We start from the raw sequence: 15,405 nt of genomic DNA on the forward strand, positions 1-15,405 counted from the left end.
AACTTTAAATTGCATTTTGCAGACTAAGACTTCATGTGTGTAGGGGGAAGCCATTGATCGCAACTCTGCTCCAGGAGCTGGTGGAGCTGCAGTTAAAAAAGCAAGAGCTGCAGTTTTCCAGCTCCGCGGATTTCTGGAGCAGGAGGATTACCGAACACGGTCTAAATAAGGAATAACCTTGCAATGAAGTGCTATATACAATCTGACAGACTTTCCAAAACCTAGCGCCTCCAAAATATAACTGACATTACGCTGACCAGAATTCACCTTGTGTTCAATAAAAAAAAGGAGCAGAATTGGTGCATTGGCGCATACACTATTTTAGGTATTTTACCACTCATGTATGATGCCGTGAGGATGATTTGTTTAAAGGCAGTTGCTAGTTACCAACCACACAAGCATAAGGAGACCCACACATTCTTTGCAGATGCATTCTGTCTTGTTTTTTCGACCAACGACTGAAACAGATACATGGCGCTTCTACCTGTTCAGCGCTACCATCTCCTCCCATGGACCCACACTACATGATACAGGTTAATTTGTTGCTTCTGCTTGATCAAAATGGTTAATCCTCCTCCTCAGGAATGAAGTCCCTGACCTTCACATCGGCGTCTTCCCCGTACTGGATGCAGTTGTCGATGTTTGACAGCACATACTCAATGCTGCAAAAGCAAGGATGGTCAGGGATACTAAAAAACACAACCAGATAGATAAATCTGCCAAGACTCTAGGCTAACTGGTCCATACATGACATGGAAATAACTGGAAATTTAATATCAAGTGTGGCAGATGGAAATGCTACACTTCAACGTTGCTCCAGCATTTTGTTTCACTGCAGCACTACAAATTAAACCAGTATAGCACATAAATTTCAACTGAACAATCATCTCAAGGTGGAATTTTTCACGCTCGGTATAGTGCTGATTCCATAATTATTAGTACTATTTTCCAGAAAGACCAGACAGGTACAGCAAAAAAATGGAACAGCACAAAAGTAGTAGAGCAAATTGTTAAGTGTGCTATTATACCACCACCCCACCAGAAATTTGAATCTGGCAAGGAGGGAATGTGTCTTCCAGATACTTCCTCTGTACCTAAATATAAGTCTTTTAAGATATTTCACTAGATGTCTACATACGAAGCAAAATGAATGAATCTATACTCTAAAGTGTGTCTATATACATCCGTATGTGGTCCATTAGTTGAACCTCTAGAAAGACTTATATTTAGGAACGGAGGGAGTAGATGTTAATGTTGCATCCACAAGCGTACTAGTACAAGTAGCATGTCTAAGGATCGATTAGAAATACAAGTGGCAAAGAGCTCTTCGATAACTTGAGCAGAAAAGAGGGAATGCTTAGGCGTGTAAACAAGGGCTGAGATTTCAATTAAACCAAGAAAACAAACAGGAATACCTGCTCTCCTTCCTCAAATCAAGTGGTATGAAATTCACCATGTTGTAATCATCAACCTACATGATAGTGGTGCTGACATCAATATTGGAGGCAGAGACACAATATTAGAGCAAATTACCTACCAAAACAGGATAAAGAGCTTTCCTTAAGAAACAATTTCATCAGAAACATAACGGATAAAACAACAGATAGACGTCCTGCAATTATGGGTTTATGACATAACAGAGACATAGTTGACCACAATACATTAACAGTTATATGTCTTCATAAAGCATGAGAGTTTTTATTTAGTTTACAGGTTCATGGAAGGCATACCAGTTCAGCTAAAGCCTTGTTTAACTTGTGAAAACGAGGTGCCATCTGCCGATTAAGCTGTGACAGAAGAACCTGTGCTTCGGGGTTCAGATAGCTAAAATACAAAACATCATCAGTAAAAAAAAGGGCAACCTTAAAATGTTACAGCTAAGTATGGGAGAAAAAAATTTAAAGAGGACATACTCTTCTACATCTTTTTTATTGGAAACAAGGTCCATCTTTGAAAGGATGTTGATATGAGGAAGCTCAAGTTGAATCATAGCAGAAAGAGAAGCCATGCAACCGCTAATGTATTTTGTGACATCACTGACAAACTGTACCAAGAAAAACAAACAGATATTAGTCTGGTGTTTGAGTACAGTGTTGTCGTAAAGGAAAACTACATTAGTGATTCAAACCTGCGAATCCAAAAGGTACACGGCGCAAACAGTGAAATTTTTCCGTTTCAGATACTCAACAAAATTACGCAGAACTGGAACATGAGTGAAGAGTTCAATCTGGCCTGCCAAAGCAAGATGTGGAATCTGGGTTAACTGCTTTCATGTAATGTTAAGCAATCTAGCTATCTCCGATTTTCATATAATAGGACATGCTACAGAACCGCATACGAGAGATGTAAAGATGGCACCATTTACACAGTAATGCATAATTTTAACATAAGAAGTAAAAGGAAATTCATTATGTTAGGCACATGTAGGTGGTAAGAATAGTAGGTGACATGAAATAGTCCAACTAACTAACAAGATATAATTAGAGTATGCAAACATGCATTAAGAATATTACCTGGACAATCAAACACAAGATAGTCATCATCCAGGTAGTTTTCCAATTGTTCATCCAACCAATCATCCAAATTGTCTTCAAGGTGCCTAAGGGTTTCTTAAGGAAACAACAACAGCCAGCATAAGATCCTAAAATGATACTCCCCCCGTTCACAAATATAAGATGTTCTAGCTTATTCGTGAATCGGATGCATATAGACATGTTTTAGTGTGTTTGTTCACTCATTTTACTCCATATGTAGTCCATACTCATCAAATATCCAAAACATCTTATATTTGTGAACCGAGGGAGTAGTTTTTATGCAAATAAAGAGTACTCACATCCTTTTGAATTGCATAAAATGAGTTCAGCCAGATCCTAGTAGATGACAAACAGAGCTCTTGATTCACTAATAAAATTCACATGATGGCAATGTCATTCAATCCGAAGTGTGAAAGGCAGCATCCGTGCAAATGACTTCAACAAATGGAGCAGCAAATTGAAACTATAACTTAGCATCATAGTATCTACTATCCAGCTAACAGAACATGCAGGTACAGCAAAACTATTTGCTCCTGGAGCATCTACATGTAACTTTTGCTGGTGAAAACAAAACAGAAGGCGGTTAAATTCTAGACATAACAAGGTATATGCGCAAACATCGCACAAAGATGATCTAGACGATGCACCAGTTCTAACTGCCGCGAAAGTAGGTCTTCCAAACTAACATGTAATAAATTTGTGAGCATCAATATACTAGAGTAACAATTGCTGGGATGTGCTATTAAGACCAGTTCAGCTCCAGCAGTGAAATGTTGCACCTCCAACCCGCTTATAAGTACCAATACAGAACAGAAATACATAGTAGACAATATGCCAATAAGGGGTCCCTTTATAACCAAACAGCTTGGAAGACAACAATCAACAACAAATTAACAGGTTTCAAACAACAGGATACTCCATGCAATAGATGAGGCCGCCATTTGGTCCCATCCCAAGCTCCTCCATGACATCATCCAGTGATATGAGCTCTCTAATATCTACAAAAATACCAAACAGGGGTGAGTAAGAGCCCTATGTGCACAAGAGCGTGCAGGTAATCTTACCAGTAGATACAGGATAGCTGAAGTGCTCTGCAGCTGGATCCAGGTTGACCATATGAATCCTCCTGCCCACCGTCTCGCAATGTTGATATAGACCAGAGCAGTAGGTCGACTGCATATGATTAACAACTGATAAGAACAGAGGGAGTATTTCTCAGCTTCCCCATAATCATACTCTAACCTCCCGTTCAACCCAACCCGCTCCAATCTCAAATTCTTTGGACAGGTATAATTAAAAAGAAGATGACTACTCCCTCTGTTCCTAAATATAAGTATTTTTAGAGATTCTATTAAGAACTACATACGGAGCAAAATGAGTGATCTACATTCTAAAGCATGTCTATATAAATCGGTATGTAGTTCATAGTGAAATCTCTAAAAAAAACTTATATTTAGGAACGGAGGTAGTACATTACTTGGTCTGAAATCACGTCTAAACAGGGACCAAAGCACATCAAACACATCACAAACTTGGTATTAAAACAAAGCAGGAGGGCAAAATAAGCAGCGCAGAACCCTAGTTGGTCAGAACGACGAATCAATCCGTCCCCGGCCAAATTAAAGCTGGAGACTGAGTTAAGCATGGAGCGAAAGAGGGAGCGGGCGGGAATCGGAGACAATCAATCACCTTGCCGCTGCCGGCGGGGCCGATGACGAGCTGCGCGAAACCCATGGTCGGCGTTGGGTGGCTGATGTACGCTGGGGAGATCGCCGAGCCGCGGGGTGGGCTTCGGAGGGAAGGCGAGGTGGAGGGGGCGGCGGGGAGTACGGCCGGCACGACGTTTGGCTGTCGGGGTGGGCGGCGGCAGCTGAGGACGGCACACAGCGGGACTGGCGGCGCGGCGGCGTGAGAGGAAGAGGATTCTAACGCTGACAGCTTATTCGCAACGCCTTTTTTTTAGTCGGCTTATTATTTGCAATGCCTATGAACCGGTCGGTCGCGTGGGCCTTCCCACGGCCCATGACTTGAGCGCGCATGAGAAAAATGTTTTCAACCAATAAAAAATTGTGCATCGTCTCAAAACAAAAAAAATTAATAATCTGCAACATGTATTTGAAAAATGTATAACATGTATTCGAAAAAATGTTCATACATGTATTTGAAAAAATGTACATCCTTCTACTGGAAAATGTTTGATGTGTATCAAAACAATGTTTCACATGTATACTAAAAATGCACAATGTGTATGAAAAAAAGTACACACGGGTTGACAAAAATAAAGAATCGGTGAAAACCAAATAAATGAGTATAAGAAGAAAAATCTTGTGGATAATGCATATGAAAAAAGCAAACATCAAAACATATATTTTAAAAAAATAGCAATCATGTATTTAAAAATTGATCTATTCCATGACGTAGTGCATATAGGTTTGTGGAAAAGTCAAACCTCACAAACCACATCAAAATATGCAATCTAAATCCAAATATATATTTAAAAAATATCAATCATACATTTAAAAAATGTTAAATGTGTATGAAAAATATATCATTTGCATTTAAAAAATATACGAAGTGTATAAGAAAAGTTAATCATGAAAGTGTTGAACGTGTACAATAAAAAAATCTTATGTGTACCAAAAATGTAGAGAGACTATGAAAAAAGAGTAGACATAAAACATATACTCCCTCCGTTTCTAAATATAAGTTTTTTTTAATTTCACTAGGGGACTACATACGAAGCAAAATGAATAAATCTATACTCTAAAGTATATCTATATGCATCTTTAGGTAGCCTTCTAGCGAAACTTCTTAAAAGACTCATACTTAGGAACAAAGGAAGTATATGTGTACTTGAAAATGTAAAACAAGTATAAGAAATGTTCCTATTGTATACAAAAATGTACAATCTCTATGAAAAAAGCATACATCAAAACATCTCTATTTCCACTACCTAAAAAGAACTTAATTTCCCTTTCCTTATTGGGTCGTGTGACTTCATCCAATGCCTTCCCACCTCCTGCTTCGGCTTTTTGTTTGTTCGATCTTTTTCCTCTCCCCTCTCAAACAGAACCCTTGCGCATCTCTTTCACCTCACCCCACGCGACGACCTGTCCCTCCCATTCACGACTTAACCCTAGGATGTCACGTCACCAGCCCACTCCTCTCCCTCAATCCTCCACCCATCAACGGTCACTACTATCATGTCGGTCCAGGCCATGCCCTAGGACGCGCCCGGGATCCACAATCATGCCACTGTCACATGGACCCGTATGAAAAGTTGTCATAGATGGTTGCGGTGGAGGATCCAGAGAAGTTGGGCGTCCTGAAAATCAATGCTACTTGTGATGGCATTGGGCTTTTTCCCGAAGAGAAAGTGTGATGTGGTAAAGTATCAATAAGTAGTTTCCTTATATAAGAACCAATGTTTATTGAATCGATAGAAAAGCACGCAAAAAACTATTAACAATACTTGCACACAAAAGCAAATACTTGCACCTAACACGGATAAGAGGGTTGTCAAGCCCATTGTACTCGCGAATTGCAAGGATCAAATCTGATAGTGCAATATAGATAATCATAAATAAAAATATAATAAAATGTATCAATTATTTTTATATTTTTTAGAATATAAAATAGGTGAATGGATCCAGGGGTCATAGCGTTCATTAGAGGCATCTCTCTCATGAGCATAGTAGCGGTGGTTGCATAAATTAATGTTGAACAATTGATAGAAAAATGAATAAGTATATCGTTATTCATGACATGATCAATATACATCCATTACATCTATGATAAGTAGAAAGTTAAACTTGCTGATGGCTAGTATTAAGTTCATAACAAACAGAGTAATACTTGGAGCAAGATGATATAATATAGACAAAGTAAGACCAAATAATATGTTTAGACCTGATTGTTTAACCTTTAGCAGCAACAATCCAAATACGTGACTCCCTACTTCTCCTGTTATATAGTGAGGACAACACGAGATTGAACCTACTACTATGCACCATTTCCTTTGAAGATCTACTCATCTACTTGGCCAAAACAAACTTATAGATCGGAAAGCATACATACCTATATTAAATCACACATAATAAATCACAGATTAGATCAATTACTTTTAATGATAAATTTCAAAATAAACTCATAATTCATTGGATCCGAATAAACACACCACAAATATTACATTGGATAGGCCTGCGAAAAGATTATTGTATTGAAGATAAAACGAGAGACAAAGAGATCCATTTAGGTACTGCTATAGACCAATGTTTTAAATAGCGGGCTATGGCAAATAGCGGCGGACCTGCAAATCAGCTATAGCGGGCTATAACGTCTTGTTTGTACATGATATCATTTAGCGGCATCCTGCTATAAAGGCTATAGCGGAGCTATTTAAAACTATGTTATAGACCTGTAGGTCCTCATAAAACTACTCACACATCACTAAAGAGGCGGCAAGGTGAGAAAAAGTTATGGGCAAACTAAAAGGGTTCGGAGGGAGTACTAGTGTTGTGTACGCAAGGGCAACTTTAACGCATGACCATATTTTGTCCGTTTGGATCATTCAGATACACAATTTGACCCAACGGAAGCATTCAACCAGACAAGTTATCCGTACGGTGTCCATCTTGACTCAAACGGTGCCGCGCGTACGTACTACTAGCTTTTTATTCCCGCCCCACATTTACACTCATCACTCATGCATGCAAGCAGCTCCACGAATTGCATGCATGCGCACACTCGAGTTGAGATCGTCGCTGCTCACATGTCGAAGACGACGCGGCGCTGCTGCTGCGGGCCGTCGTGGAACACGGCCTCCGTCTGCGCGCGGATGACCTTGTCCGCCAGCTCCCTCACCTGCTGGGGGAATGCCAGCGCCTTGGCCGCCTCGTCCAGCTGCTTCAGCGCGTTGTTCCCGCCGGTCACGAACACCTCCTCGTCGTTGTTGGCGCCCACGCCGAAGGACAGCAGGGCGAGGTTCCCCTCGTTCCCAGACACGAACGTCGCCGGGTGACCAGCCGGGAGCACGATCACAGAGCCCACCTTGATCTCGGCGCTCACCTGCCTGTAGCCCCTCGATTTCTCCTGCTCGCCGCCGTGGCCCTGCTCCTCCTCCTGTCCTCCCTGCTCCTGCTCGCGCTCCTCGCTCCTCCTGCCGCGCTCACGCTCCTCGCTTCTCCTGTCGTGCCCGTGCTCGCGCTCCCGCTCTTGCTCGTGCTCCCGACGATCTTGGTCGCGCGGGTGGTGTATCTCAGTGCCGTCATCGAGCCCTGCATGCATGGACGCACGACGGAAAAACACACACCGGTATCTGCTCCTCCGACGCCTCAGATATCTCACCCTCACCTCTGAAATAAAACAATCCCGACCATCCTTTGCAATCCCGGTTTGACAAACAGTTCCAGGGTTCGATTTAGACCGGGGATTGCATAGTTTAGGATGCAATCGATAGGGATTTTGAGTTTGGGGTTCATTTCGTCAACCACTACGAGTTTACGGTTTAAAATGGACTTTTTCCTTCCTTCTGGACTCGTCTCGCACGCGTCGTCGCACCTCCTCCCGCCTCGAGACTCGTCCGGCACGTGTCGCCCCAGATCGTTCTCCAACGCCGCCGCGCGCCGACCTGGCATGTATGCCTTGTTTCTTCTGCGTTCCACAATACATCAACCGGTTGTACGTGTCCGTAGTGTGGACATCGACCCCAAACGTAAAACGGACAAAATCGATATGCTTAGGTACGTAGCTGGCCAGACGTGGACGCGCCTTTTCCCGTGGTGCGGATTGGCCTCCCCATCCACACCATCTCCAATGTTCTGCTAGCATCACCCACAACACCAGCAGCGCTAGTACTCTCTTGCCGTCCAAGCCAAGCCAGCACTGCCCTCCTCTTCTCCCCTCGCCGGAAGAATGGCCACCAAGGGCTACCAGGCTCAAGCTCCGGCGATGCCCGCGCCGGCGGCGGCGGCAGCAGGGCGCCGAGGGGGGCCGCGCCGCCTCCACGGCGTGGCCAGGTGAAGGAGAAGATCGTCAAGGACATGGTCGCCGCGGTCGCCAACATGGCCGCGGGGCTCGTCCGCGCCGACAAGAACGGCGCCGGCGGTATCTCGGCCGACGCCAAGTGAACCGGAGTTGTTGCCGCTCGGTCGATGTTAAGGGTCCTCTGCTGCTTACTCTGCGCTCGTTTTAGTGCGCGCGGCAGAGGACGGAGCTAAATAATCTACCTGCAATCCCTAGAGCTAGATCTGGAGTTAGTTCCCCGTCGCGTCGGCCGTGGACGGATTCGGTTGCCTTCTATTTGAACAAGCAACTGGTCCATCCCAATCCCATCCCTAGTTTCTGCGTCTTCAGCTGGGTCTCGGCCATCTTCTTCCTGCTGCTGCTGGTGGTGGTCAAGCCTCAGCTGATGGCATCTCGGGAGGTTGCGACTGTTTTAAACTGCCAACCTCCTGACATGTTGCCGCCTGCTGCGTCTTCATCAACCTGGAGCTGGTCTGGTGGAACGTCGTATGCTTCAACTCAACTGCTTGTCTTTGATTGTGTACGCGTGTGCGGTACTGTAAAAGGATGGATGGATCGGCCTACACCTGTAAAGGCTTAAGGCTTACGTAAAGATTTTACGTTAAAACTGATGTGTAAGATTGTGATTGGTAATTGAGGGATGAGGGGCCCTACCCCACTGAATCGGCAAGTATTATGGGTCGGTCCGTCCGTGTCGCTTGCTTCTTGCTTGTACGTATCTACTTTTGGTTCCGTTCTTGTCAAATCACTATCTACCAAGACAAGATTAATCCTGCTTCAGCTTCTATCGCGTTCTTGCTTACCCTCTGCACTCTCCATTTTTGTGGGTTGCTTCATTGAGCAGTGCGTGATGAGTATGAGCGTGCTGCCCTGCAAAAGCCGCCCCCCTTTCTGCAAATCCTGTGTGCTGCGAGGGCAAAACCACTCTGCTTTGTTTAAGGGACAACTCATGTCACGAAATTCCCAAAGGCAGAAAAATGAAAAGAATATGGTGGTTTCTTTCGTACCACGAAGCAAGCGCAAAGCATAACAAAAGCCACCACGTACCAGCCTCCCATCTCACCTCATCTCATCTCATCAACATCTTCACCCAGTCCAAGTCAAGTCTCCGCCCATAGATAGCACGCAAATTTAACCCTAAACTAGCAAGCGTGCAATCTATCTCGTGCGGGCATTAGCTTAATTTCCACGCACAGGCTGCATCTCTGCTAATAATCATTTCATTCCCAGCTCAAGAGGTCAGCTTTATCGACCGGAGAAACGCCGGCGCCGCAGGTAATCGAGAGAGGGACAATTGTGTTACTTACAATAGCTATATGTAAATTGACTGAATTTGCAATTTAGGTAAGTCAATTTTGTGGGAGGAGGAACGCGGGTGGATGAAGAAGGAAGGATGATTGCTGGATCTTAATCTGATGGCCTAAAAAATTGACTTTTGTAGAAATCAAACGTCCAACTTGTAGACATATACTGCATTGATACAAGTCCCAGTGACAAGGACCTCTAGCATTTAGGAATCTCAGAAAAATGAAACTTGTATATGCATCAAAATCAGATGCAGACATAAGGAGAAATTTATGTTACTACATCACATCCTAGTTGAAGGTCCTTGCATGTATACAGGTAGAAGGTATTTTCTATCTGTATCAACATGCACCCCGACAGTGTTAATTTGAGCATGTGAATAGAGACAAGTCGGACAGATGAGATGCTCATAGACAAGACAAAGAGAAACAAGTTGCACAGACGAAAAATCTTGTAACCAAAACAGATTCATATAAGGACCACATGAAAATAAGGGGCAATGCAGTTACTGGTCGGTGATCTCAATTTCCAAATGACATCCCAGATTGCATTAAGTATATATGAACCAAATGGTTACAAGAAAAGAAGAGAAGGCTGGCGTGATGATACATCAATGATAGTACACGAGAACACAGCTATCTTATTATGTGTAAAACGAAAATAATAGTTAAGAACCTTTGAAGAGTATACATCCTGGCTGGATGCAGTGATATCATCATCATCTGGTAGCCTTCACGTTTGGGGCTACAGAGCTGAGCTGGTAACCTTCCAAGGCCATGGCCAACCGCATCAGCAAACCATGTAACATTTCTTCTGGTACAACACCGAGCTGCTTGCAAGGTCATCTTTTTGTATGGCATGATTCTATCGCATGAATGGTACCAGTACATTGCAAGGGATGGATGTATCATGTCCATGAGGCACCAAGTCATATACTTTAAATTTCGTGAATCCTAAACCTTTGAATTGTCAGTGCACCGACAAAATTGACTTCTGGCTAGAGAAGAAGAAATCGTGCAGACGGGAGCGCTATTATTTACATGGAGTTTGTTATGGCATGGGATCACATACTAGTCATGTCATCCTGAAATGTAATGCTCTACACCTTTTGAACATGAAGATCAGCTAATGAAGAAGTGAGATCTTCTCTCGACTGGGATCTCCGGCTCTGAAGTGTTGTCTGACCTCTTCCGCTAGAAAACTGCATCTGACCCAAGCTCCCAACTGAATAGCTATGATATACACCCAACGATTGCCTGGAAGATTCCATAAGCTGGACGCTGCTGCCGCCTAATCCATGTGTCATGCTGAATGGATGGGGTTCTGACCCAGCAACAGTAGGGCTCAATGGTGTCTTTGTTCTTCCATCACCTGTGCAGAGTAGAAATTAAAGTGAAGCAAACACAAAAAGTTTAATATCTTTCTTAAGAATAAAGCAAAGAGTGTAACAATCAAACAGAATTTTGCACCATTGTTTGATTATATGTGATACAGCAAATATCTTCATTCAAGATTACTGATTTTGATATAACAGCGCTACAAAATTACAGTGCTATAGTAGGTAGAATGACTCATTGATGTCTCATCACAAGAATTTAGTCAAATATAGCAAGAACTCTCATATTGAATGAAGTAAAGTAAAAAAGAACCTATGTGTTCCAACATGCAAGATTTCTATGTGATGATGTTTCTTAGAAGCACTCTTAGTAGCTTAAGTGGTGTAACAAATTTGACATTCCAAATTAAGTACTAGCATTGCAGCCTTTGCACAATACAGGAATAAACACAAGATGAAAGCTCAATACAAAAACAAATTTAAGCACATACCTGAATTAATATGTCTCCATAAATGGAATCTGAATGGCGATCCCATACCAAGCGCAGAACTACCTCCGTTGTTCGGCCTAAAAAGCGGCAAATAGGATTTGCGGAATGACCTTGGGATGGAATTGCTAACGCACAATATTGCACATATGACCAACACGATTGAAATCAGAAACAATACAATAAGAATATTTGGGTTTATCTCCCGGTGTAGTAAAATGTATCCTTGAATATCCATCTTCGACAGTGCCTGCCCAGCCTCTAGCAAAGCAACACCAAGAGTCCAAGTGATACTACCTGAACCAATTATCACTTGGTTATCTTTTATCTGCAGCCCCTCTCTCAGAAGTGATGTAATATAAGGAGACCTGAAGCAATACTGCTCAATGAAAGGCTGTGGTGGAACACTACTCCTTGCAACATCCCATGGTTTTTCACAAAATTCCTGACCTCTTTTTAGAACATCAACGAGAGTAGCATCAGGAGTCAAATTGAAAAATTTGAAAACCACATAGAAACCAGACATTGCGTAGAACTGCCCATGTGGCTGCGGAAAGCTATTAGCAAGAGCACAAGGTTGAAGGTTACAATCAAGTCCAGAACTTGAATTGGACCACTCTGAAAGATTCACTGTTACTTTTGCAAGATCACTACATTCTTTCCATTGAGGCGCCCCGATCAGTTCAACAGCTGTTCCCTGCTTCTCTTTTCCTGTTGTCTTCCCTGAAACACTGGGACTTCCATCCTGTTTGAGTGGGTGGCAGTAAGAACAAACATAATCTTCCCTGTAGCCAGTTTGTAGACAAGGATGTTTGACCTGAACTTTGCCATTACCAGCTGTTCCTCCAAGCATCTTCACCAGATGTGCCACAGATTTGTCAAATGCATCATTTAATCCATAACCAGAAAGAGAATAAGCACTAAGTTGATGATTGACAGAACCAATAGTCAGACCAACGCCTGTGTCACCTTGGACGGCTTTGTCAGTCTCAAATGTCACCTGTAATGATGATCCGCCTAAATCAAGTGAACCATAAGTCATTTCAGAAGCAGAAGATGAGGTACCAAGCATGTTCAGGTGGTGGTTAAGAGCTACCCATCCATAATAAGCTTCCTCCATGCCAGTGATGATCTTAACTCTGTCTCTACTACAAGAAAATGAAGAATTCTTCAGAACATCCCAAGCGTTATCCATAAGCCACTCTGAGTCTGCAGCTGGTAGCTTGCGGACACCAGCTGTGGCATATAGAAAAACAGGAGTGTGCTTGTGTGCACGTCTAGGGATCTGCCGCTCAGCCATTTGGAGTAGGGGCTCTATTGCCTGCTTCATTCCAGTTTCATTGTGAACAAGCTTGCTCAACCCAGGTTCAGTTTCCATTCGTTGATAGGCACGCCCAATTAATTTACCAGATTTTTTCTTAGGAGCATTTCCTAAAGGTTTCAAAGCAATAGGAAACGAATTTCCATCATTATGATTGATGGACCACTCGTAAACATACACTCTTGTACCAGTGCTGCCACAATCAAGAATCACATAGTATTCAGAGCTACCTTCTGAGAGGAAGACATGGAAATATCTCAAAGAAGCATATATGAAGCACACCAATAGGATCAGAGCAACAGCCCAACCAACTGTTCTCATCCATTTCTTTCGATTTGTTGGCGATGATGGGGGTGTTCTCTCTTTTGAAAAGCTTGCTACAGGACCTTCTCTTTGAAGTGTGCGGACAGGCTTCGCACGCCCTGAACTCACATCACCACCAATGCTAGAGCCCCTTTCTAAAGTGTCAATTCTAGAAAAAGTTGGCAGATCTATAAGAGAAGAAGAAAGCCGCATAGCTGCTTCTTTTGTAGTCAAGGTGGAAATTATTTGAAGATATCACCGAGAACGAGCGGTAAGGAATGATTTCGGCAAACAGAACCATAAGTATTAAGTGGGCAGCATAACTGGCCAGACGGTAAATCAATCCAACATAACCTTTGCACAGCCTGTACCTGCAACAAATTATGTATATTAGAAATTTACTAACACGCCAACATCCAATAGATAAAACTACAATTTGAAGGACGCCAACACAGTGGACATTCAGAAATTAGTAAATGACGTTCTCATACCCGGTACAGTGCAAAACAAAAGACTTGCAGCTAAGATAACACTAGGCTAAATGAAGATGATACTCTACAGTACCTTGGAGCAATACCATTATTCTGAAAAATGGCACCGCTGATCGATGAGCAACAGCAGTGTCTCCAAACAACTCCCTATGCTACACAAAGGAGTACTAACACCAACAAAACTGCCGTTCAGTCGAGACTTTCACCTATGAACACACAGCAGTATCTATTACCCACGGACTGATCGGTGATCATAGAACCGCAGAAAGACGCCAACTTTCAAGCGACTCCACAGCGAAGGACCCCAAGCACAAAGCCGTCTACCAATGTCAAACCTAACCCGTGGCACGGGGGTTTCGGCCGAACCACCAGTTTGATTGAAGCGAACTTATACAACTAGCATTAGCTTAGGGAACCTTGTGCAGTCCTATAACGAGTCCAACTGCGATCTACCTTGGAGAAGAAAGATCTGTTTTTTTGGATAGTAAAGGAAAGACCCGAGACAAAACTTTATACACAAAAGAGAAAGGAAAGCGGAGATAGGGCTTCCTTACCAGCGACAGGAACCGCGTCCGGACGGGGACGGATCTTATCCGCTCCACGCCAGTTAAGTAGCAGCGGAACGGATCGGAGATTGGACTGGCGCGCGGGGAGATGGATTTGGGGATCGAGACGGACAGGGGACGGAGAGGAGACGGAGGCCAGTAAGATCTAGGACGGAAGCAGCGGGTCGCGGCCGGATCGGACGCGGCGGCGGGGAGGAGGAGTCCTCCCGCGGCGAAGGAGCTAGCCGGTCCGGCGGCCGGCGGACTGTATCGCCTCGCCGGCGGGGTCGGCCGCAGCGGCGGATTTGGTGGACAGGCTAGGCGGGGTAGCGGCGGCGGAGGGCGGGTGGGAGGGGCGGTGCGGTGGAGCCGACGCAAAGGCGGGGGGAGGGAGGGGTAGTGGCTGACTGGCTGCGTGCGGTGCGCAAGCCGCGTGCGTGCGTGCGCGACGGCGCTGCGTCGGGGCGGACGAAATTGAAGCCCGACGAGGAGAGACGAGCGTGACTTGGACCAGACCGAACCTGTGCACCATGACCGACCCTAGCTTCCACTCCACCTTCCCCTATCCCGGTTTATTTTTGGTTAACTTTCGCCTCACTTCGCACCACCCCTCTTCATGCTGGTTTTTTTATTTCTTGCATGTTTTTTTGGAAAAATCTCCCTTCCTGCTGGCTGATCCGGTTGATCTATCCGTCGCCTTCTCGTCCGTTGATCTTGCCTCCATCTAACAGACAAAATCGTGCCCGCGCCAGCGACCTGGTCGCGACCGTTCCTGAAACTGGAGTGTTGTTTCACGAACGGGGGCTGAAGCTGGAGCACTCCAGATTCCTCGTCGTGGCTCCTTTGCTGCCGGTGACGAGCCAGCCGGAGTTCGGCGAACCGCCGTCGCCGTTGGTCCTCACCAGGTCGTTGTGCCACGTCGCGCCCTCTCCTTCTCCCCCCCTTTCTTTTCTTCTTCTCTCTCTTACCTCTTGTTCTTTCTCCATGTTCGGTCATGGCCGCCGCCGGATCCGTTCCCAGCGCCGTCGGATCCGCTCTGTCCCGCTCTCCTCCGTCGT

At 44.3% G+C, this 15,405-nt stretch overlaps 2 protein-coding genes across 2 annotated transcripts; both read right to left on the reverse strand.

Moving 5' to 3' along the window:
- Positions 1-296: 296 nt before the first annotated feature.
- LOC123445170 (GPN-loop GTPase 3) lies at positions 297-4,479 on the reverse strand. The gene is made up of 9 exons (XM_045122123.1): positions 4,224-4,479; positions 3,599-3,707; positions 3,451-3,532; positions 2,514-2,599; positions 2,129-2,232; positions 1,914-2,044; positions 1,731-1,824; positions 1,416-1,471; positions 297-662 (listed from the first exon to the last, which is right to left on the reverse strand). Exons 1-9 carry the CDS (start codon positions 4,266-4,268, stop codon positions 566-568), a joined length of 804 nt encoding a protein of 267 aa, XP_044978058.1. The 5' UTR covers positions 4,269-4,479; the 3' UTR covers positions 297-565.
- Positions 4,480-10,384: 5,905 nt separating this feature from the next.
- On the reverse strand, positions 10,385-14,896 carry LOC123445177 (probable apyrase 7). Its single transcript, XM_045122135.1, has 3 exons — positions 14,357-14,896; positions 11,691-13,682; positions 10,385-11,234 (listed from the first exon to the last, which is right to left on the reverse strand). The coding sequence occupies exons 2-3, from the start codon at positions 13,522-13,524 to the stop codon at positions 10,963-10,965; spliced, it is 2,106 nt and encodes a 701-aa protein (XP_044978070.1). The 5' UTR covers positions 13,525-13,682; positions 14,357-14,896; the 3' UTR covers positions 10,385-10,962.
- Positions 14,897-15,405: the final 509 nt, after the last annotated feature.

The sequence above is a fragment of the Hordeum vulgare genome, chromosome 1H (genome assembly GCF_904849725.1).
Source record: "Hordeum vulgare subsp. vulgare chromosome 1H, MorexV3_pseudomolecules_assembly, whole genome shotgun sequence".
Taxonomy (NCBI): Eukaryota; Viridiplantae; Streptophyta; class Magnoliopsida; order Poales; family Poaceae; genus Hordeum; species Hordeum vulgare.